The 25,678-nt window shown below is 42.2% G+C and overlaps 1 protein-coding gene across 1 annotated transcript in view; it reads left to right on the top strand.

The window, feature by feature from the left end:
* Positions 1-25,624, top strand: part of Jing (AE binding protein 2 jing) — a 92,280-nt gene extending 66,656 nt beyond the window's left edge. The window contains exons 2-9 of the mRNA XM_071713346.1: positions 11,088-11,496; positions 12,873-13,183; positions 16,223-16,664; positions 16,815-16,994; positions 17,163-17,304; positions 17,373-17,503; positions 17,577-17,644; positions 17,736-25,624. Of these exons, the coding sequence (XP_071569447.1) occupies positions 11,088-11,496; positions 12,873-13,183; positions 16,223-16,664; positions 16,815-16,994; positions 17,163-17,304; positions 17,373-17,503; positions 17,577-17,644; positions 17,736-17,913 (1,861 nt within the window). The 3' untranslated portion in view covers positions 17,914-25,624. The remainder of the gene's footprint in view (positions 1-11,087; positions 11,497-12,872; positions 13,184-16,222; positions 16,665-16,814; positions 16,995-17,162; positions 17,305-17,372; positions 17,504-17,576; positions 17,645-17,735) is intronic.
* Positions 25,625-25,678: the final 54 nt, after the last annotated feature.

Below are 25,678 nucleotides of genomic sequence, written 5' to 3'. Positions count from 1 at the left end.
TTATTTTCAACGTGAAAAATAATACCGCCTCTCGCGGTGAGAAACGCGTACCCGGTCTCGAGCTCCACTTTCGAGAGCAGCCGGACGAGATTGCCGTTCGGCGTTTAGGATATTCCGGGATCTCTCGGGGACTAATATCTACGATCTTCCGGGTCCCCGACTTCGGGCGTAATTCCGAATTCGAAATGCGTACGGACCCGCGGAGGACGACGTGCCTCGACGGCGGTCGCGTTTTATCTTCCCCCGAAATTGTTAACGAAATTACACGTCAAATATTATCTCGTGTAATCCAGTTGGGATTCTTTTCTGTGAATCCCGCATGAAATACAGCTGCATGTGCATAAGTTACAGTTAAAAAAATGATACATGACTTTCCCCGCAATGTGATATTGAAGCATCGATGTTGTAATTGCCGCGCCCGCATCCTGAATTAATTATTCTTACTTCGATGTTTATCGTCGACTTTATCATGGATTAATTGTTTGCCTTTTAATTGTTGCAATAAGGATATATGTTATCGTAATAATATCATAATTATAGCATAATTATAATATGCAAATTTAAAAAGTCGACAGAAAGTCGTACACATGAAACGGGCATGATACAGATCTTAACTGCGCTTATAAAATAGAATTTATACTTCTACCAGCAGATATTTATATACATAAAAGGATTAAAAGGATAATTTGCAATAGCATCTTGCAAGTTGTTTAACAAATTGCGAGGCGATTTGTTCAGTAACAAAAATTTCTTTGCTGTAAAGCGTTCCAAATTATAAAATTTTATACTTTCAAGAAAAATTTCTTTGATACAAAGACGTTCCGAATGATAAAATGTCCTGCGCGCACACAAGTTTTCTACTTTTTAAAGTTTTTATACGTTATCGTACAAAAATACGCAATTAATGTGCTTTTTATCTTCCTTTCTCACCTAGCCATGGCAAAGTGGCCGAGTGCGAGCCGCCGGCAAGGTTTCTTTTCGATAATGAACTTGCGCGAAGTTTCGAAGCTTCGACGAGGACGAGAGGCTCGAACAGAGGCAGAGAGCTCCAACCATCTCGGAGCCACGAAGCCGAGAGGGAAAAAGAGAGAGACACTCTCCTCCCGCATTCTGTTCTTTTGTTCCCCCGTCTTCTCCCCCTTCGTTTCTTCGCGCCAGTGCGTCGAGTTCGAGACAAGGTTAGTGTGTCGTACCCGGAGCGCACTGCAGGATTTGGCAGGCCACAAGGGAGGCGACCAGCGGGATAACGGAAGAAGAGAGATAAAGACGAAGCGAGACGAAAATAAACGAAACTAGCAGCACGAAACGACCAAGCGCCTCGCGAAGGAGGTTCGTACTCGAAATTGGCCCCCGCAACCCGATTTTTCACCAATCGGCACGTTTCGACGTTGGATTGATTCCAAAATCCGATCGTCCGTCTGGTCAATGATGCGTTACTTTATTCAACGCCCACCGAATGTATACTTATAACTAATGAAGCAAGCGAAACTGAAATAACTCTTGTATACACGATTTCTGATTAATCTAACAATAAGATGTGAAAAAGAATCTCATTTTTTTCGATCGATTTATATCCAGACGAACGCTTCACGATATTGCGCACCGATCGAAATGAAGGGGCGTGCTTTTCCAAACCGCAAATTTTTAGTATGCACCGATGGGGGTGATTTCACTTCGGTAAACGCACCACTGCGTTACGCGTTCGCGTGTCATTAATTATGGACAGTACGTTTCATGAAGGCTCGAGGGAGCCTCCGAGACAGCCAGGTCAATTTTCAAGCGAACGAAGTTATTCTTCTTTTTCCCCCGGGGGGTAGTGAGAATAACTTCTACCTCAACCTCGACGAAAGGGGTAGAATTCCTTCTTTTTTTTTCTCGACACGCACTTGCGTATTTTTTCCCCTCTCTCTTTCTACGTTTTAGCGCGAAAAAACACAGCTGGTTTATAAATAACGTGGATACATAATGACCGAAGTATAATTAACGCGATGAATCCTTTAATCGTGGCCGCGCGTATATTCTTAAAATACTTCCGTCACACATGTTGCTTTTTTGCACGAAATCGAGTGTGCAAATCGCAATCGCCTGCCGCATCCAATCTGCGATACACACGAGATATATTTAGAATGTATGAGAGAAAGATTCATGCGATATAAATATTTATAGTATGTATGATCAATATCGCGCTGTTCATCATCTTTACGCGTTTGCGCCGTTAATCAGCATTTGACAAATATGTAATTAGCATTTACTATTCGCAATAAACATAGACACTTTGTAATAATCAACCATCAAAGAATCGAAACGTAGCACCATGTATAAACGCAATTCAACGTAACAAAAAAATTACTAATGCAATATTCAATTACGAGCAACGAATTCTTTCAGAAAATTCATTTCAATTTCTCTCTCAGACTTTTTATTCTTCCAAATGTGCATCGTCCTGCATTCTTCGCGTTTGCACGGCTCTCGCATACATTTTCGCACGTCTGCAGCACGTCTGTGCGACGATTGTACAACTTTCTCGGCTTTTTCGTTATTATTGCTTTATGCTTTATGTACACGCGCGCGCGAGTTAATGCCGACAATCTTTTCCCTCTTCGAGCGCGCGCGCGCGCGCGTCCGGGGGGCGTTCGTGAAATATTTACGACCCGTTTCCAAAGTATCGAGATCGCGTTTTATGGAGTAGTAACCGTTCGTGCGATAATTTGCGAGCCCTATCGCGGGACCATCATCCCCCCCGCTAAATTGTCGCGATTACGGTCTTTGGCGAAAACTTCACTTTATCTCGCGACAACGGGCACGACTGTCACATTGCACCGCGTGGCAAACACAACATTTTGCCGTGAAGATTCGTTACGCTTGCCTCGTTGAAACCTCCGTGTAAACACGACGACCGCCAAGTGCGACGCGTGCAACGCGCCTCGACGAGTCTGCAGCAATCCGCTATTTTTCAAGTCGAGGAGAACATAAGGAGGCCAAACCTCAGACGTTTCACGGTGCATGCGTATAAATAATATTACGTAATTACGTATCTAATACACTCGCGCAGCTCGCTGCGAAAATTCCTTTATAAAAGATCTTGTGCAACGTTAGCACTTTCATAACGCACGCGTAAAACATTCTCTCAATACAAACTTCACACGATGGCTGTGCAATTTCTCTTCGATTTGCCATTCGGTTCTTTATGAATGCCGCGCGGATAAAAGCGCGCGCGAGTGGAATTGATTAATAACTCTCTCTGGGAGTAATCAATCTGACAAATGACTGCAGGAAAATTTGTCCGCGTAAAGCTCGGCCAATTCGCCAATCTGATTTCCGAGCAGAAAAACGTTCAGAGAGCGAAATAAATATCGATGTTTTCTGAGACGAAGACAGGAGGCGGCGGAGAGAGGAACCGATAAAGGGGATAAACGAAGGGAAGAAGAAGAGCCGATAATAGGCACGGCGATTAAACGCTTAAACGAGGAGCTTCTCGAGGTCATTTCGACACCCCCGGCCCCCTCGTTCGCCCACCCGTCCCTCTCACCCCTTTCCAAGGATATTCAAATCGGATCTTAACGACGTCCGATCACGCGATGGTCTCTCCCGCTCTCCCTCGCTCGCTCGCTCGCGAAACTACGGAAACTCCACCCACGCGAATTCCGACACGAGGCTCCGCGAAATAGTCCGCGATCCCGGTCATCCGAATCCCGAATTCCGCGATGAAAATTGGAAGCGGCGCGCGCGCGCGCGCGCGCGCGCGGATGTGTAGTCGCCGCGCTGGGAGAACAGGAAGTCCCAAAAGTGCAACGATGCGTTTGCAACTCCCCGGGGGGCGTCTGCAACTTCACGCTCTCCGCGACGTGGGCGAATAAAATTCGCCGAAAATTGCGCCGACTCAAATTTGATTAGCGGCAAATTAGCGGATTGCGATCATCTCGTTTTAATTGAGTTGAATTAAAGCCGAACCGTTGGAATCAGTTTTGCTAAATCGGATGGGAATTGAGGCAGCTGTTTTATAAAACGGGATTAACACCTCTTGGCTCGAAACCTTATGCACCCGTGCCGTGGAGAGACACCCGTGAGAGAAGACGCGAAATCGCGTGGGCACGTAGACCTCTTCTAAGAAACGTGTCTCCATCCGTTATAACAGGTTATAGGCCCGCGTATACTTGAGAGTCCACGAGCCTCTCGTGATGTACAGTGAACTCGGATGTACACGGTAATTCCGCCAAGTATGTCCGTTTCGCATTCTCGCATCTTTCTCTCTTTTTCTTTCACTCTCTCTTTCTCTCTTCTTCTCTTTCTCTGTCCTGTGTCTGTGTCGCGTTTATAATCTATTGATTGTAAACGTGATGCGATTAGCAGTGACGATCGAATTTCTATATTACGTGTATATCCTTCTAAATGTGATCTGAAATAAAATAACACGAGTAACAAAAAATAAGAATTAGAACGTCATGAAGTTTATCTAAAACTAATCTAAACTATCAAAGATAAGATACTTTTAATTAAAATGAAAAGAGAGACTAACTTAGAACTCTCGCTGACAAACCAACAAATTTTGGCAACTGAAGGGCACAACGCGGTTATTGGTGCATAGTTTTAGAGATTAAAAGTGATTCATTTTAATTCTCACAATGCTCTTAATTAAATAATGTTTTTTTTTTACTTAATTTGATTTCTTTCATCTTCAATTGTAAAGCTATTGAGCCTCGATGGCATACTTTTTGTATTTCTACAATAATTTGAGGAAGGCGCTTTTGTGGGACATCCCGCGTACGCCCACTGCTTTTGTCGATATACGTGTACGCGTGGGTGTGCATATGTAAACCGTGTGTTACGCGCGAAGCGCTGTGCGATCGACGTAACGGTTATTCGCCGAAAGTGAGTCTCCCGTGGTCTTCCGAGTTACTATCTCTTTCTTCCGCCACCAACGGCTCCGTGCGATTCTCCTCAAGCGTGTCGCACGAGAATTTACTTCGTATTCGCTGATTCTTCGTGATTTCTTTATAGGAATAATACATAAAATGAAGAGATTTCGCACAAAAAATATGAAATGATCGAGTCGCCAATATATTGGCGATACCCAAAAGGAATATAGAAAATATTTTAAATTGGTGATATTTGAAAGGAACACAAAATATATCTTTCTCGTACTTTTCACATATACGTACGTATTTAGAACCTTTCATAAAATGTTTCCATTGTTGATACCGCCGCTTTTATGTCGAGTCCTCAACTTTCATTTCGAATTTACGCTTTCGCCGCGTTTTTCAATGTCGCCGATAATAGAGTACGCTTCCGGGAAATTACGGAAAATTCTAAATACCAAAGTTACAGCGGTAGAGAAGTCTGCCTGCATCGAGGAACGTCGAAGGATAAAGAAAGTAGAAGCTATCGTGCAAAGAGGGGCTGTCATTAAATTAAGTGCCGGTGACATCGAGAGACATTCTGTACAGAGGTTGAGAGATTTTACCACAAGATTTTATTGTGGCACTATACAACCTCTCTTTCAAATGAAAACCTATATGTCGCGTTTGCCTTCCCCTGCACTCACGCATTAAACGTGCGCGCGGGGAAAGGCGAAGGGTCGCGAGATGAAAGGGCAGCTTTCCGGAGGAGAAGCGGGGTAACGAAAGTCGCATTCGATCCGGAGGGACTGCCAATCAGTCATCTTCCGCCCGAGGGTGATTTTTGTTCGCCCGTTCAGGGAGGGGGGAGAGCGGAGGGGGAGGGACGGTGTCAAGGGTCAGCGATATATATATTGGACTAAGTCCCGCGATCTATTGTCACCGAGAAAGGGAGGAAGGACGAAGCAGGACGAAAAGGATCCAGGCCCGGAATGAGTCTCGAATTTCAACGTGCTCGCGTATGGATTTCTTTCTGGAGGGATGAGGACGAGGGAAAGATTTACCTTCTTGCTCCAGGGTATTGCTGCCACTCGACGGAACGATAATTGTTTACAGATTGTAGCATCGAAAACACTGTCTTATGGCCTAATGGACGGAATAACGACAAAATACGTCGTTATATGATTTATAAAAGAAAAACAATTAACAGTGATACGTCCTCAAATTAATCTTTAACAATATAACGCAGGGCCTACATTTTAACTGGTTATTTTATACAAAAATGTTTGTGGCCCGTTATTTTTCATAGAGAGATACGCAATAACTATTACAAATATACCGTGTTTTATGTTGTGCTTTCCTTTTCAAGAGCAGACTCTGCATTGATGACATTTTTTCTTTAGTCCTGTGAATATTATTTTCTTTAAGACGTGTTTCTTTACTTTACCTGATAATCGGTAAAGTATGGATATTTGTGAAAGAAGGCAGAAACTCTTTTAGAAACTCTAAAAGTTTCATTGTGCTTTCCTTTTTAAGAGCAGATTTTACATTTTTCGATGACAATTTTTTCTTTAGTCCTGTAAATATTATTTTCTTTAAAACATGTTTCTTTATTTTACCTGATAATCAGCAAGGTGGATTTTTGTGGAAGAAGGGGAACTCTTTTGAAAACTCTAAAAGCACTTTTATTGTACTTTCCTTTTCAAGAAGAGACTCTGCATTTTTCGATGACAATTTTTCTTTATGTCCTGTGAATATGATTTTCTTTAGAACGTGTTCCTTTATTTTACCTGATAATCGGCAAGATGGATCTCTTTGTGGAAGGAAAGGGAACTCTTTTGAAAACTGCAAAAAAAAAAGATCAGGTTTGGGACTGCATTCATCAGAACGCTCAGTTGCTAGCAAACCATTCTCTGCTAGCAAAAATTGCAAGTCACAAATCCTATAATGAAAGCTTTGTCAATTTTAAGGTCTAACAACTGCGCACGATGACTTAGACTGTATGCCTCTCTAAACACGAGTGTCGTCGTCGGTCAATAACATTCAGGCAAAAGATGAGCTGATGCGCCTCAAGTCAATAATATGTTAAACAAAACCCTCCTTTGATATATTAAAGAAAGAGAGATGATAGATAATATGATAAATCTTTCGTATTTGTAACAAAGTTTTATTTAACTTGTATTTTAAGGCTTGTAATCGAAAAAAAATACATTATATATAATAATCAGATTGAAATTACGGAGGATTATTGTAGCCGAGGACTATTTATAGTCAGATGACTATGCGAATGGTAATATCAAAATGATGTTTCGCGTAGTGATATTGCGCGCCGCGTTACATTGTGCGTGCAAAGTGTGTCACCTGCCAATGTGTCTGCATTGGTCTGCATTCGACGGCGAACTGCACTTCATTCATCTCGCGCGTCCGTGACTTCACGGATTCCAACAGAGCTTTCTCATGCACGTGAGCGTACGCACCAAGCTACCCGGCGCCGATCGCACGTGTGACTATTTTCGCCGCCGCGCCGCCGAGAGCGTTCGCCACCTTTTCAAGCGTTTATGCAGCTTGAGTCACGTTAATTCGCTAACTCGCACGTACGCGCGGCCGCGCCGGACACATCGAGCCGCGCGCTAATACATTATGTAAAGCCTCGAGACGATTACCGGTTGAAGTCTAATTATGTATGGCACGGCGAAACGTCTTGTTTGAGGCCGTTGTACTTGCTCGAATGCCGTAGTCGTAGTCGATGCGAACGCGAGATGTAGCATTGAAAATTTATATTAATTTAGCAACAACTAAAATCGTTAAATTAAACCGATAAATAACCGATAAATAACCGATAAATAAAGTCTGAGTAAGTCTTTACAAATACGGAAGAATATAGGTATTATTTGTTATTTTTCTCTTTTTCTTTAATATTTATAAACAAGTATTTCTATAATTATATTTAGAGCTTATACGTATCAACAATTGCAGGTATCTCCCGCTTTTCGAAAGTTTGCTTTACGCCACTTAGTTTTTACGAAAGACCTATGTTAGTACCTGTTTTCGCTAACCGAAAGAAATCCGACGAGGAATTCCGTCGCTTTTATGAAAAAATGTAATTGCTTGTTTGCTTCACGCCATTTCGGCTTACGAAAGGTTTCGTAGAAACATTCTACTTTCGGATAGCGGGAGAAACCTGAAACTAGCGATATTAACAAAATTTAGAAAAATCCGCGAACACTGCCGATTCGTGATTAACCGGACACAAAATCTTTTATTATCGCCTACATATTTTGATGCTAAAGTCGCTTCGGGAATACGGACTCCGCCTCAGTTTATTGAAGTTGACACTTAGAAGGCTAATGAAAGAGGGAGAGAGAGAAACCCTCCAGAGTCCTCGAAGAGTACTTTCAAGCGGCCCATCCGTCCGTCCATTCAATTTCCTGCGAGTTATACCGGGCCCTGATGGCGATCAAGATCGTCGCGCACCGAGGACCGATAGACAGGTCGATGTACCGTTTCGCGTCCCTCCCGTCCGCTGTAATCCCTTTCCAGCGATTTCCAGCGGAAAGGGCGGAATTCTGTGTTGTACCGTCGTTGCGCGCGCGTACATCGGCATGACCACGGCCAAGGGCCGGCGAAATGGACGTAGGTCAGTTATGCGAAAGCTGCCTCGCGCGATAAAATCGCTCGGCGTCCGCCGACGCCGCTGTAAATATCATTTATTCCCGTCATTATCGAGAGAGAGAGAGAGAGAGAGAGAGAGAGAGAGAGAGAGAGAGAGAGAGAGAGGGAGAGGGAGAGAGAGAGAGCGTGTTATGCAATTAACATGGGGATGTATAATGCATGAGCGTCTGCATTAACGCCGATGGCCGTCTCGATTTTCGCACGCGGCGCATACGCGAGAACCCGATAAAGGCGTAACGCGCGGCTGCTACGAAATCAGTTTCGCATGTGTACGCATATGTGTATATCCCTCTCGCACGACCGTGTATCTGAAAACGAAACGCGCTTATGGCGCTTAGGTATTGTTCCTCGCTCTAGGAGAACGTGCGATCGTATGTCTTTCTATACAGAGAATCACGTAGACAGCGAAAGCATGTTATCCAGAGGCCTATTAAAATCTAATTTCATTTTAATTGGTTGCCTGTCTTGGCGGATGCATCATTAACGTCACATTTGTTACTCGGGGAAGATTTCGCGCGTAAAAATTTTAACAAAGCGCTATTTTTAGATAAAACCGAAAGATGAGCACGTGGAACAATTTTCTATCTATGTGTATTTAAAAACACATGCTTTTGAAACTGTTATCTTATCCTGTTAGTATTTGAAGCATTTAGGGATCGTTAGAATTCCATTAACAGTTAATGATGGTAGTTGTCTCCAAATGTTCCCCGAGATAAGAATTTTAACTTTACACACAGGTCAGCAGGCTGCTCGTTGCCTCGCATATATACGCTTTTAATTTATGTACAGGCAACAACGAGCTCGGTGTAAGTAAGTAGTTTGAAATTCGGCAAGGTGACTCACAATCAGTATTAAAGTCGATTAACGACGTTTATGCCTCCCCGCCGCTTGTCAGCGGAGACCGACTAACTGACGTACGCGCTACGCTACGCGTGTTGCGTAAAACGGTAGCGCGCGCTATCACAGCGTGGAGAGGTCAGTGTCTCTTTCCCTCGACATTGTGATTCGCGGCGAGACGGACGTTGTCCGAAATAGCCCGCCAGGCGGAAAGTCGGGAGAGGCAGATCGACGATTGGCCTTACCCGACAAACGCGAGAGAACGGCGTTGAAGAATTGTTGGTTTTTTTCCCTCGTTTTCGGTCACTTTATAGCCGACCGGATAATTTACGGCCGCTGATACGCGACGAAACGACCGCGAACGCGGGCTTTTTGCGCGAGACCGAAGTTGACCTGTTCGCGAATTCGAGATGTGATGCGTGCTCGATGGTTTTTAGCGAACTTTTTTTTTTTAGAAGATACAATAATGCGAAAATTGCGGGATAAAACCTCATTGTTCGCATACGCGCTTAACTGCGTGTTTTTACAATCGTATTTAGCGATAAACGCGGTTGTCTGATTTTTTTTTATTTTTCAAGCATTGTCTCGCTTTAAATGTCGGCCAGAACTTTGTGTCTATTCTATCCAGAACTGTAGAACTAAAATGAATAGAAATAAAAAAGTCAGAGCACTAATAATATATATAATTAATTAATTCTCTCTGCGAAATGATACGCCAGCTTTACACACACGGCGAAGCGATAACTTTTTTGCAAAAATTAAATCGCTGTTAAAAAGTTTGATGCCAAATTTCCCGAAACTGCTTTTCATCGCTCATGTGTCTCCTACACCTCGATTTGCCTGCAATTTACCAAAACGGGACGCCGAGCCGCGATACTGGAACCCCCCAAACGACGACGGCGACCGGGCCAGGCCGATTGGCAATGTCTAGGCCTGTAATTAGGTTTGCGTTGGTGGTAACATCATTACTCGGTAAGCTTGCAATTTCCTCGTGGCCGCCGCCGCCGTCGCCGCCGCCGCCGCTTGTCGTCTCCAACCGGTTCCCTTCGTGGCGCTTCGCGGTTGCCACGAAAGCTGTTTGCTTCTGGTCTCTGGACCGAGAGCGATCGACCGACCACCGGCGACTCGGGTCTCGCTTGGACCCAGTGGGGGGAAAAAAGAACGGGGGGAGGGGGTCGAAGCGTGGCGAGGTGTGCGACGAGGTGGTGGATGAGCCCCCCATCTTCATTCGGATAAATTGTACCACCACTTTGTAAGTAACGGGGCGTTGCACGACGACGTACACGGAATTTCTGCCGACATAATGATCGGGCGTAACACAACCGTAACGAGATACCTCACGTTGTGCTGTGTTAAACGCAGTAGGTGGTGTCGCGTAGGGGATTTTTGCCTCATTATCGAATTGTGCAGCTTGTTACAAGCTGACTATAATCATAATAACTATGCTTCTATATTGATATATTATAAAAGATGCCTCGGTATCGCTAGTTATTAATTCTAATTCCTTGTCTTGAAATTATCCCACATTTATCCACTTATATTCATCAATTAAGAAACGTGCCGTTAAAAAAATAATACGATAGAGACCTGGAATACATTCTATTCTAATAACAGCAAAATACTATGCAATAATAATAAAATGAATTAAAATTCGGGCGAACTTCTTCGCGATACGCGAATTTTGCGAGCGCGCTTCTTCCCCGGAGGATTTTCCATTAAACTATTTTTCTTCGTTTGTCGCAGTGGAGTCGCGGTGTCTTGCGGAGAATGCAGCAGCAGCGGCACCAGCGATATCACAGAACCAGGGTCGCCGTGCAGCACCAGCAGCGACGAGGGGGTAGCCGCGGTACGCGGCTCATCCGCCAGTCCGTTGCCGTCTCTACCCAAGCTGGCGCCGTCGTCGCAGCTCGGTACCAGGCCCCAATGGCCCTGGACCCCACCGTTGGCGGCGACCGCCTGCTCCACCACCGCATTCAAGAGGCTGAGGGGCGAACCTGAGGCTGGCGCTCTCCCGCGCTCCGGCGCCGCCGATCCCACCTCCAGGGGGGCCGTCAAGGGGAACGGAAAGACCGCGGGCGGCCAACACCACCACGAGTCCCAGGGCAAGATCACGGAATACTTTAAGACGCAGATTAAGCCGCAGCAGCCGAAGGTTGGTGTCTCACTCGAGATCGAAGCGAATAAATGTGTCGAGAAGAACTGTATCTATATGTATTTTGTGCGAAAAGACAAAGATGTCGGAGGCACAAATCCCTTGGCGGATTCTGGAGAGATCTTTTCGTAAAAAATGAGTTCTCGATTGCCCATGTGCCCAACCCACTGTCTCTTTGTATTTTGAAAGAAATGTGAGCTTTGTAAGGTTTACTTTTGAATGAGTCGCAGTCGGTATCTATGTTAGGTAGCCACTCGAACACGAAGGCATTGACAGATTTTGAATTCTAAGAGAGTTGTATGAGACTCTGGAGATTTTTCAGTGTCTTTCAGGTTTCAAAAGCGCAAATGGATGGACGATCAATCTTCATTTTATCCGGACTTCGGCAAAAATTTAATTTAAGGGTTGTATTGTAGAAATATATAAAGTTGATTGTTGCAAGATCAGTCTGTAACACTCATCGTTTGTTTAACGGTATTTAATTTACGGTACATAGAAGTCAGATAAACCAAAGGAATAGTGGCGGAAGAGAGTGCTTCTCCGATGAAAACCAACGCAATGTAACAGAAGTGTTGAAGGTATCGACCGGCTTTACTTCGCGCGAACACTTCAGATACAGACTCATCTTATCAGCGAGCACGCGTTTATCGGATATTGAATTAGCCTTTTTTAACAAACCCGCGTGTAGGTCTTTCCAATAGGTTGATATTAATTCACGGAAATTGCTCTCGTCCTATCGATCGGCAATTTGACGCGGCACGGTCTCGATAATTCGCGTTTCACACCGCATCGCGCGTTTAACGCTAAATGTGTCTCGCTCATTTTATTATGATCAAATCTCGGCTAACATCGCGATTACAAGACAAGTTATTCGAAATATTTGTCGAATTTTTTGTCCGGTATACGACTATTTCAATGTTGCTATTATCTGCATCATACAGTAATCTCTTTTTAGACCGGTTCTACAATCAGTCGTATGCCGGAATCGGATGTCGGAGCGCAGCCGATGGTCCAATAAGAGAATTTCTTTTTCGAAAACGAATTTTCCTCATTAAACCATCGGCTACGTTCCGACATCCGACTCCGACATACGACTGATTGTAGACCGGCCCTTAGCAAACATATATTTCTTTCAATGTTACTGAGATATTTCCTGGAAAATATTGAGGACGTCATACATCATATTTGAACAGTATCTATATTTGCTATCTCCCCACTTATTTAATGTGGACGTTAACGAAAAAGTTACTTTATTTCTATCTCTTTTGGGAAATGCCAAGTTAATGTTTGATTATTTTCGACATGATATTCTCGCACAGGATGCCTAAATAAATAGTACAAGTACTGAAATTTTACTGTTACGTTTCTATTGACAGATAAAGAAAACGAATGAAATGGTGCTGGTAGCGAAGAGCTCGTCGGAATTTCGAAGGCCACCCGTGGTGCAGAGGAACAAGGGCGGCCTTGCTAAATACTTGGGCACCGTGTCGCCCAATACGAACCAGAATACCATGACCAACGAGCCCTGGGAAGTGAGGACGTTGACGTCGACAAACACGAAAAAGGTACCGGTGGTCATCGTGCCGAGGGCCAACGGTAAGATAGACAAGAAGCTGCCGAAGTCGCTGCCAATTCTGCCAATCTCGAACGACGTGCTGAAAAATCTGCCCAAGATCTCACCTCTTAGGTAAAGATATTGGATTCCGTGTTCGCAGCACGCCCTAACGCAATGCTGATTGATTAGTTAGTCAATTTAAAGATGTATGGTAGCACTTCTCTAGTCAAATGACCATCTGCGGTCCTGTTCTGTAACTCTAACGACAGTATCGTTATATTGTTACTGACATTATCGGGCTCTAACGACATTATCGTTATATTCTCGTTGGTGTAGCTTTTTTACCATATAGTATACCTGCGCAACGACAATACAGCGATAACGACACTGTCGTTAAGAGTTACAGAATCAGGGCACTGCATTCGATAAATTTTAAGACAGTAAAATAATTGTTATTAAATTACAGAATGGTTTCTCAGCGTAAGTATCATTTTTTCAGTTTGTTATTCATTTCTAAATGAATTACTAGCTAATTTTGAAGAAATTAATTTATAAAATAAAGTACAGAAGCTCTCTTGATTTCATTACCAATCTATAAAACACAAAATTCGTATTTTGGATTATTTTTTTATCGCCAGAATTAGGAACTAGGGCTGTTACTCTTCGACAGCTTCGAAGTTAACTTTAAACTTTCGAAGTTTAGGGCACGTTCCACTTAACCTCCGCAACGTTCTTAGAATCATTTCATCCTTGTTGTTTGTCAAATGTTAAATAAGAACGAATAATGCTCACGTTGCGGGCCTTGAGTGGAATGCATCCTTAAGGTAAATGCCTGGATACATACCTATGTCTGGACATTTTTATGTTTGAAAATATTTTTCTTGTATTATATTTTTATCTTTAATTATAAAAAATTCGCGTTATATTTATTTAAAAACTAAAATGATAAAGGTGTCCAGACATAGATATTAAGTGTCCCGGCATTGGTACATTTACCTTCAGGTGTTTTCGAAGCTTCGAAAAATATATTTGCGACATAAGCGACATAATTGCAACATTAGAAATTTTATTCGGATTTTGTCATATAATTTTATAAATGTGTACTTATTGCGGTACTATTACTATTACACTAAATTAATAATTGTGTAATTTTGATTCTTCGAAGCTTCGAAACTTCGATTTTCGAAGATTTTAATGTCGAAGTTCGAATATCGAAGCCTTCGAAGCAAATCACCAGCCCTGTTAGGAACATTCAATGTGTTTAATACATTATTTTATACGCATATTAACAAATATCGACATTACTTTAACTCTGAAAAAAGAGTTATCCCAGAGAGCACGCATGTCCAAAATCGGAACACATAAGACGTTTAAAAGACATCTTTCAGACATCTTTTAGACGTCTTACGAAATGATGGCTAAAAGACGTCTTAAAGACGTCTTATGTCCCGATTTTGGACATAATGTGCTGTCTAGGATATTGTTGCAAAACCTACATTATATTATGAAATTTGGCAACATCGCTCTAAACAGCCAAGTTGGTCATCCTGGCTTATAATCGCCACTGCATTCATATTTGAGTTAAGGCTTCTGGGTACTCGCCATGGCTATGTTAGATCGTGACGTCAGAGATGAGAAATGACACGCTAAGAATTCTTGCGTGCCATTTTTAAATAAAAAGATATTTGGATGGAAAAACACTTCTGATTGCTTTAACACACTTATAAAATATTCCGAAAACTATCCTTTTTCCTTGACATGCGCCTGCGCATAAGCCTGTATGAGAGGCTTCGTATTACATTCATTTTATGATTTTTACTGTTTGACTATCAAAAGAAAAGGATAGTTTTCGGAATATTTTATAAGTGTGTGAAGCGATCAGAAATGTTTTTTTATCCAAATATTTTTTTATTTAAAAGTGGCACGCAAGAATTCTCAGCGTGTCATTTCTCATCTCTGATGTCACGATCTAACATGGCCACGATGAGTACCCAGGAGCCTTAACAAAGCATAGGAAAACGCAAATAAAAGTAAGAAAACTGAAAAGTATTAAAAAAAAGTATGGAAAATTATAATGAAACTTCTCCGTAGAGAAGTTAGAAGGAAGATTTACTACTAAAAAACAATGATTTTTCATTCTTATTGGTACAAGAAATATTTCTTGTACCAATAAAAGGTGAGATATAAATGATTGGTGTATGCATTGTCCATGGATTTTAATAAAAATTGAGTATAAACATTTCCAAAATATTCATTTTTTTTTCTAATATAAAAATTTTCTTTATTAATAATAATTTGGAAAAAATCAGAATAAGAAAGATATATAATTCAAAATTAATTTAAATTTTTATCGTTACCTTATACTGTCATCTCAAGTTTTTTTTTTAATTTAAACGGCCTCTATCTATCAATAAGATTATTTGATATTCTTGTCTTTTTTTCTTCTTTCACTTTTAGAAGTTTATAGAAAAAATAGTTTTACACAACAAACTAATTTTGGAGGCTGTACACTTATATTATACGCGTTTTATTCGTTGCCAAGTTTCAGAACGTCAATAGGAATGAGATTTTCTCAAGTTCCAACATTAAAGATCAATTTTTTCCTAAATTATGTGGTGAATTAATTATATTTTACGGTGTATGACGTCGTTGACAATTCCAGATTACATTAATATATTTTTTCTTGTTAGTATGAGATATTGTAATAGATGAACGGTCAATGTGTGCACTGTTCGCTATAAGACTACGTCTTACAAAGTTATATTTCATAATAATTTTCTTGAAAACGCTACGGTAAATTGACTTCGAGTTTCACATGTAGAAACAAACTACATTAATGAATATCTCAGCAAAATGTTATGACAATGGTGTTATCCTTGAACTTCTGACATACATCTTTAACTATCTAGTCGTTTGCTATTAGATGCATATTGAGAAAAAGTTTCCCAGGCAACATGCGTGTCTAAAAGATGTCTCAAAGACGTGTTTCGGAACTCCTTAAAAGATATCTTAAAAACGTCTCCAAAGCGTCTCCAAGACTTTCCGTGAAGCTCGGATTTTATAAATTAATTCACCAAACATGTAATTTTTTTAGTCGAAAGGAATGGAACACTCTGGTAAGTAAAGGCCATTTTCTGGTTAATAACTTTTTCTTTTTTTTTTTTTAAACAGATTAACTTCGGACGCGAGTATTAATTCGACTAAGGGCAGCTCCCCGCCCGCTACTGCCGCCTCGCCACTACTGGACGAACCGTTGGACTTCAAGGCAATCTTGGCGGCGAAGCCGCATGTGAATGAGAACAACAACCTGACGAACAGCTGTGGAGGTATCCTGGGTGCGTTAAGATCGCAGAGCGGCCACGACTCTCCCATTTCGAGGCTATTCTCGCCGTCGAAGGAGGACAGTAAGGACGAGGATGGCGATGTAGATGAGGAGGACTCCCGAGGCAGCGAATCGAAACCGTCGCCTATCCTCTCAGCACCTACTACCATTCGGTTTCCGGCACGAGCGCCCGAGAAGGACAGACCGCAGGCTACTGACAGCGGGATTTGTCGTTGGGATAAGTGCGAAGCCAGCTTCGAGTCTGTGGGTGGTCTTTTAGAGCATCTACAGGTACGTGAGAGAACATTTTTTACCGTAAATCTTTAGCCTTCGCAGAAAATGCCCGAAAATCAATCAATAGAGTCTTGTATTTCTTACTCGAACAATCAACTTACTATTAATAATGTAAAATCTAATTTATGCAATTTGTATTCTTTATAGGCTGCACACATCAACACGCAAACTGGCGGCGACAATTTCGTCTGTCATTGGCAGGGATGCAAGGTGCAAGGTAGGACGTCATGTTCCCGGCGATGGCTAGAGAGACACGTTCTGTCTCACGGCGGTAACAAACCCTTTCGATGCATCGTCGACGGTTGCGGTTGCAGATTCAGCTCCCAGGTAACGCTGGTGTTTTCTTCGCATATCATTGATTTTTGTCCGGGAAAATACTTAAAAACTAATCCATATTCATTTACAGACCGCCCTCTCAGGTAATGAGGGTTTTCCCTCATATCATTGATTTTTGTCCAGGAAAATATTCAAAAACTAATCCATATTTATTTACAGACCGCCCTCGAGAGGCACGTAAATGGTCACTTCAATCAGTCGGAAACGAGCAGCAGTAACGGGAGACGTAGTTGCGAGAATGGCGGCAAGCTCGTTAGAAGAAATGGCAAGAAGCTTAGATATAGGCGGCAACCTTGGTCAGGTGAGTGTCTTTTCATTGCGACTCCACATTGATTACAGATTTCTTCCATCACGGTATCTTTTTTGCAGCGAGACTTTTTGATTACTTTGACTCGGGAATAATGGAGGGTCTCCAGCACAGGCTACAGGAACTAGCGACATCGAGGACGCAAGGGCGACTAGCTGAGACGCCAGGAAACTCGATGGTACTAACTAGTCAAGTAAGAAATTTATTGTTGCATCATACGGCTAACATTGTAAAATTCATTTACTTCAATAAATTTCCTCTTCCAGGTTTTAGCGAAAAGAGTCGAATTGGACGGGAAGACGAAGGTATTACTGCGGTGGTATCCTCAAGATATGTAAGTTTCCATGTAAAAATAAACTTTAACTAGTTACGCACGATATCCGAGAGACTCATGATCCATTCTTTTGTCGTTGCTTTTCTTACAGAGAACCGGACGAATGGGTATTAGAATCCGAAGTACAAAGTACGAAACACGTAGGTATTCGCAAAGCGGCTGCTAGTAACTCGGAACAAGTGAGTTTAGCTCTCTATCCCGCGATAAGCGGTCGCGCACCGCCGACGGCGCGAGCGAAGCAGCGCCGGAAGCCGGTAAAGGACTCGTGATAATGCCGGCCAATCGGCATACCAGAACTGACCTAACGAGCGCCGACACCTGAACCAGAGAAGAAGAACAGAGTGCTGCCGTTGACACGAGAGCACGACACAGTCTATAACGCTTTCTGGTTGGTGAAGACGAGGGCCGCGACGGTGCGACCTGAAATACCCGAACGTATCGAAAGAGACGGAGGCCGCTTTAGAAGATAATTTATCTGAAGATGAACGACCAATCCTTGTAGATCAATTAGGAAATAAGAATCGCAATGTCGAAGGAAATTGAGAGATAAATTCAGGATGACTCGAGTAGCAGACAGTAGCGATAAGAACAAGGGACACGGCTGAAGGATGAACAAAGGGGAACGCGATCGTCCGTCCTCCGTTTTCGGGGACGAGAATATTGCTCAGCAATGAACATCTTCGTCATTATTTATCGATGGATACATCTACTAATCGCGCTAATTCTACGCGGATCTCTGCCACGAGTACCTCGCATATTTCGACGCTCGTCGGCTTCGGAAGCGCTAAGTCTGGGCCTCGAAAGTGCCTCACTGTGGATACGTTTTGTACCGATCTACTGCCGATCAAGATCCCAGAGATAGACGCGCGGGGGAAGCGGCAGGAACGGTAGACAAAGACAAAAAGCGAAAAAAAAAGAAAGCAGTAAAGAGCTTTTGCGTATTTGGTTTTGCCAAAGGAAACAGAGGGAGTGCACAGACAAAATATTTAAGCGGTAGTTAACAATTTATAAGGAGATAATCACTCTGGTGGCCTTAAGACTCAATTAATATCTAACATCGGCCCCTTGGCACTTCCGGGAACTGATGGTCTTTGCGATCTCCGACGATGCTTCGAGAGAAAGGTAAAAGAAGAGAGAAGATACGTCTACCTCGATTTACAACTCGGTAGAAACTCGCGTCGGTCGTCGTCATGTGATGACATGAAATGGGACACGAAGAGGAAGAGACACGGGAAGAAAGAAGATGATCGTGGACAGCACGAAACGGGCGCAGAAGACTGTATCGGGATTGTATGAGAGACTAGGGAAAATCGGGGAAGGGCGGGTTTAGGCTGTTAGGTGAGGATGCAAGACAGTACGGATGAAAGCGTGCACATGTGTGTGTGTAAGAGAGACCGAGTGATAATGCTCCGAATTCGCCGTTATTTCCCTGAATGGGGTTGACAGTCTCCCAGGCTTGAGAAGCTCGGCACGAAATTGAAAGATTGCGGAATAATCGGACGACACGTACGCCACCCGAGATTTCTAACGAGGATTGTTTCTCTTCGTTCTTCGTAGAGATGGAACGGAGAGGCGATGTACAAAAAACAAAATTAAGGAAATGATAGTGTTCTCAGGGCCCGAGGCATGCCCGAGCCAGCTTTTGTAGGGAGAGGCGCACGGCATCGAGCTTGCCTCGTTTCCGTGCCTGAAACGTGTTCTCGTGTACTTCATCATCGCGTTACTTTTATCTTTCTGCTGAGTCTCGCGCAGCGTGTTAACGTACGCTCGTCGCATCAGAGAGCGCAAAATTTAATCGAGTGCTAAGATGAAGAAAACTGGGAGTAGTTAACATGCTGCGCGACCGCAACCGATGAGCTGTTACCCTCAAAAGGGGTAAATTACGTAGGCTGTGTTACATTTCCCACGACTTGTTAAGCGAAGAATGCTATAAAGGGAGTGAACAAAGAGCAAGACGTGCACGCGTCGCCGCTCCCGCGCGTACATAGTTTATCGCGGTTGCAAAAAAAGATAAATTTTGCGACCACATGAATGCTTGTGGACGATCGCGGAGCAGCAACGCCGCGTGCATGTACATGCGTAGCGAATAGAACTTCATGTAAATTAAGACTCGCGAAGGAGAAGAATATACGTCGTGTCGTGTGTGTTGAATGATTGAAAGTGCGTTGAATGAGAAATTGATGAGACAACTGAGAGAGAAAATAGGAATGGATGAGTAGATAAAATGTGAATGAAGGATGGAGAGAGAGAGTTGGAGAGAGAAATGGAGACCGTATGTGACACACAGACAGACAAAGACGGTACGTCATTTACACACCAGCTAAGAAACACTGCCAATATAACTAATTAAGAGCTCTACGACATAATTAATCAATTAATTATTCTTACTATTATTATAAAGTATGATTGTAAGTGTATAACCGAATAGATCTCTAGCTGACGCGCGAGGATGCATGTAACAAGAAGCGCGGCCATTCCGATAACGCGTCGTCGTCACGTCCGTCCCATGGGACATGATATTTTAATGAATGACAATTTACTTTTTCTCAAAACTGCCCACGTGTGTAGGGGGGTGTTCCGTGCGCGCGGCGTGCGCGGCGCGTCGCGAACCGCGAGGCCGCGAAGTTGTAAATGTAAATACTTAGTTGAAATTATCGTAACGAAACGGCATATTACACGAAAACCCTGTACTCGCGCAGCCGCGGGCTTGTTACTCGTCGCCGTTGAGGCAAGCCACTCGCGAGTACGCGAAAGCTATCTAAAAAAAGAAGGTATATCTCTCTGTATCCGTTGATTTTCGAGCACAGCGTCCCCGCGAGGGCGGCACGCATACGGCGGTTGGATTTCCTTCCTTCCTTTTGAAGGGACCGAAAGATCAACACCGGATAATATAAACGCGTCACTGCCAGAATCACGCACTGCCAGCCCCGTCGTTCTAACGGCGCGCCTCTAACGTAGTATCTCTCTCTATTGCACGAGCATATATTCGTTCATATCGTGCTTCTAAGAAACTCGTCGTCGGCTCTTTTCTCTTTATACGTACATTCATACACACACACATACATACACACATGGCCTAGCCGCAGCCACTGTTTTCGAGTCTATATCGCCGTTCCTAAAGAAAGTCATTTACATAACGCTTTGCAAGTTAATTTGAAAATTATGCCGTAAGCTGAATTTAATTTTTACGTTTGGACGATATCCGTGAACTTGGGACAATTAATTATTCGCGCCCTGAACCTGTGTTCTAAATCTAAATGGAGTGATGATTTATTTTTAGCTTTAGAAAAGTAATTATTTAATTTTTATAGTTTTCTTTAAAACCGGCGATATTCTCTCCGAGCGCTCATGTATCGCGCACTGCCAAATTTCGTCGTGCACGTGATCTAAGGCACTGCCAGTGAGACATATACAGAACAGGACGAGGGTGAGAAAAGAGATATCACGCGTTCTGCCGAGGAGTCCTGTTTACTCGCGTTTCGAATCGATTCAAAGTTTCATCGGGACGACTCCTCAATGCCATACGATGTTTTTCGTGAGGAATCGTTCATGTGTTCTTCGTGATCCCGCTTTCGGGCCGAAACACGATAAGATATAAAAGTTGGATTTAAAGAGCGAAGAAGAGTTGTTAGAGTAATATCAATATATCAAGATGTACAAATAACACAAAAATCGAGATACGTTGCTTAAAAGATGCTCGAAAAATAAGGGTATCTTTGTGACGTATTTTAAACGTTTGTGTTAGTTTCGAATGAAGTGAAAATTGTATATTTAATCCTTGCTTCTCTTCGACATCCGCATTTCATATCTCATTGTGTTTCGATCATTCATACGTTCATCGTCTAACTTTTGTTCTTTTGTGGCGCGATTATTTCTCCTTCCGACCGTTGTTTCTATCATTTCACCTTGCCAATTTTCTGTCACACGATCTCTGCTCATTGTAAAACGGATTGTCGTCAGTCAAGATTGTATCGATTAGGTAAGGGACCAATCTTTTACGTACGTGAAAACTTATCTGCCATTTCTGGCAACAAATAATCGTTTCACGGAACATGTCTTTCTTTGCAACCGACCAATTAGATCGATCGTACTTCACGGCTCTTTAGTTGATATTTAGATATAATTTATTTAGAGAGAGAGAGAGAAAAAAAAGAGCTGAGCAGAGGTTTTATTAGTTATTAAGTAATTCTTTTTTTTTTAAATCATTTTCGTAGTATTAGCGTAAAGGTGAAACGATAGAAAGAACTCTCGGTTTACCTGATCGCGCTTGATCTCGTGGAATGGAAGAACCGCGACAAATGGTAAAAAGAGTGAGAGAGACACGGAGAGGAATGCACTCTTCGAAGGTCCTTCCAGTTATATTATCTACTTCTCGCGAATGTAAAATTAAATTCGAACGGATCGGCAATACGAGAATCACAGAAAAGTACAATAAAGGAATTTTAGTTTTGTGGTAATTTTTCCGGACGAGCTCGGTTTGATACCCTAGCGATCTTGTTTACGATAAGTTTATTCGAGGTTGCGAATATGTTTAGGACGCTCTTGTATAATTATGTAATTGGCGAGTCTAATTCCGATTAAGTATTTTCTCATACGTTACATACTTAGCTAAACTACTAGCTACATTTAGCTAAAACAATTTCTTTACGCTGTCGCGTGACGGCCGAATTTCTTAACACGTCCGAATCGACGGCGGTGAATAAATTTTTCTCTGTAAACTGTGAAGAATATTGAAAAATACACGTGGCCTAGCCACACACATACACACACGCGTAACTGTAGCATTTCGTGTATTTACCATCATTCGTATCGGCCTGCTGACAATTCTAAATTATCGTTGTAGAATCAATGTCGAATTTTTTATAATAATGATAATAAAGAGACGGAAGGCTGAAAGAGAACTGGGGGGGAGGGCACGCGTAAAACGATTTGTATACGTTTTTCTAGTGCACGAAGTCTGACCTGAACGGAAATCATCTCATTTCTATGATTTCTGGTGTTCTTTTTTTTACACGTTTCGTGCGGGTTTTTTTTAAATAGAATTATATAAATTATAAATCAATCCACGCGATGCTGCGCAATGCACTAAATAATACGGGCGTACGTTTAAGAGAAACATAAAGTGTTCTCTAAGTTAATTAGGTCTGTATTAGCATTGGAAAAAAGAGCGGAAAATATAATAAAGCGAAATATGCGAACACTTATTCTTTTTTTTTCCTATCGGGTTTTTGGAAAGAAATTTGCGGAACACACAGACATACACGTACACAACATAAATATATACGTCGTAGATTTACTTCTTTTGAACGGTGCGTGCGAGAACGTGAGAAAGAGAGAGAGAGAGAGAGAGAGAGAGAGAGAGAAAGAGAGAATGAGAGATTAGCTGTAATTAATATAGGACAAAATATGATGAGCACGCGAAAGGAAAAGAATGAAAGGGATGAATGAAAGAGGAGGAATGCGAGAGTATGGAGGGGTACAGGAATTCTGTGGGCGTCGTATTTTTGCAAAAATTAGAAGAAGAAAGCGCAAATGAAAGCAATACGAAAGAAATTTTACCTGTGAGATTCTCCGTATATTTACTTAATCACGACTTAATTACAAGCCTCACTGAATTAATTATCTAGTAGTATGCAAAGTATCTCTCTCCAGCCATAAATAATTAGTTAAATCGACATCGAAGTGTCGATAAATGGCCGATGTCGATATTTTGTCATCTTTGATTTTATCATAATTGTCTTTCTGTTAATTGAGTAATTTATTTCTAGAAGATTTCTAAAAGATCTCTATGTCTTTCGGCCAATTTACCTCGAATACATAATATATATTATGTTATACTGTCTGATGAATATTGTGCTTTGCACTGATTCGGTGCAGAGTTAACCGAAACAGCAATAGAAATCTTGCAGAGATATTCGCAATTGCTCAATTAACATAAAAATAATTGTGGTGAGGTTGAAGATGACAAGATATCAGCCAATATTTGACCGAAAGAACAATAGAAATCTTGCAGAAATATTCGCAATTGCTTAATTGACATAAAAACAATTATGATGAGATCGAAGATGACAAAATATTAACCAATATTTAACATCGACTATTTATCGACGCACCTTCGTTGAGTTGATGTCGATTCTAATCATTTCTGGCTGGGTCGTTTTTCAGAGAACAAATTTTTTACCGTTTTTTCTCAAAAAATCCACGCAAAAGACTTGGGGAGCATTCAGAATGTTAATTGCATAAATTTTAAGCTGAAAAGAATTGGCGAAGATGAGAAATCAAGGAAAGACGGAAATCTATTGCGTTAATTCATCGGACGTTTTGATCAATACTTACCCGGGTATGAAATGAAAGCAACCGATACTTTCGCGTGGAATTTCCTGGAGCGTTCTGGAAGAAGACCGAGAGAGCGGATTTCTACGAGCACACGTATACAAAACTCGAGGATCTCACACGGCGTTGACGGAAAGAAGGAAACTAGCTAGAAGTTGCACGTTGACAAACGTGCGAATAAGGGCTCGGCGCGGCGGGGCACGCCAGTTTTCCTCGGACCCGGTCGTCACTGTACGTGGATGTAAGCAAGCGTGTCGATAGAAGTTACAAGACTTTGTAAATGTATAAAGGAAAAAGGCAGCAGCACACCGAAGGTCGGGAGAAGACGATCGTGGCGGGATATTATTTAGAGCGGGCGGCGGCGGTGGGACGCAGATCGAGACACATATATGATTTTCGACCGGGTTTCTTTGCCGCGGCTCGGGGACTTGTAAATAATTGAATGTGTCGCGATATGCAAAGGCCCCCCCCCCCCTCCTCCCACCGAGATATGTGCATATAAGTATAGCTAATTACAGATATAGTGTTTGCATTTATTATAAATTCTATGTAAAAGCGTGACGAGAAGAGAGTTCGAGCGATCGCGACGAGGGCCGCCTAAGTTCTAATTAGCGAAACACCGTTAATTCGTGTAATTCGTGTAATTCGTGTAATCAGTATTAGAGGTACGTCTTTCTTCCTCAGTTCCAAAGAGTCCTGTAAAAAATTACCACGTCAATCTTATTCGATCGATTATTTTTTTTTAAATTATTTTTTAAATAAATAGTGTATATTAAAATATATTACGATGGACATCCTTATTGTGCTTGCTGAAACCCTTTAACGACTTTAATGATCTGCTCGCGGCCCCGCGAGATTGCTTCGATTAGAGAAGTGCTTGTACTTGTATAAAAGTAGAAAAGTATATTGCATAGTTTAAACTAAATATGGTTTATAGCGTGTAGAAAGAGAAACTCGAAGTATATATACGCGCGCGGAACGATGAAAACTGGTGAGCCCCACCTAAATTAAAATTCAGCTTCGTTATCTCGCGAGCCCTGTAGATGTTTAAAAAGGGAAAAGGAAAGACGATATTTTTCGCGCTATGGATGGAGCGGCGAGGATCGAGCGGCGCGACCAACCACCTGAAATATATTCGGTCCGAATTTTTTTTTCGGGGCCCGAACGATCTCACGATTTCTCGCCGTTTCACCGAGGTTGATGTAGCCGATGTAGCGTTTCTCATATCTCGACAAGACTCGACAAGACTCGAATTGCGTAGCGAAAGAGGAAGCGAACGAGCACGGTTGTTTCGCACTGCCAAATAATAATAAAAGGAAAAGACAAGTTGCGTTCATTGTGTGGATCGACCGATCGTTGAAAGCACCGCCGGTGTTCATTAAAATCCACATAGTGGTTCTACGAGGGGGGAGGGGGGGTAAAAAAAAAGAGGGAAAATTCGGAATAATAGGAGAGAGAAGCGCGGGAGCTTTTCCCGAAGTCCGAGCGAATGAGAGACGAATAAGAGAGAAATATCCGAGCAGTGCTTTGTCTTTTTTGGATACTTTCATGTACAAACACGAATGACGGTTTATAGCTCAAGAACAGAACATTAAAGAGATAGATATTGTAAGAGAATAATAATAATTTCACGGTTGCGATATCGTATGTTCTTGTTGTCTCTTCACTTCAATACCATTCTCGAAATACCATATCCCGAAA

The sequence above is a fragment of the Temnothorax nylanderi genome, unplaced genomic scaffold (genome assembly GCF_030848795.1).
Source record: "Temnothorax nylanderi isolate EJ_2023f unplaced genomic scaffold, tnyl_v1.0 TNYL_tig0123_pilon, whole genome shotgun sequence".
Classification (NCBI taxonomy): Eukaryota; Metazoa; Arthropoda; class Insecta; order Hymenoptera; family Formicidae; genus Temnothorax; species Temnothorax nylanderi.
Note: the sequence above shows the minus strand (reverse complement) of the source record. Positions and strands in the feature narration are given on the sequence as shown.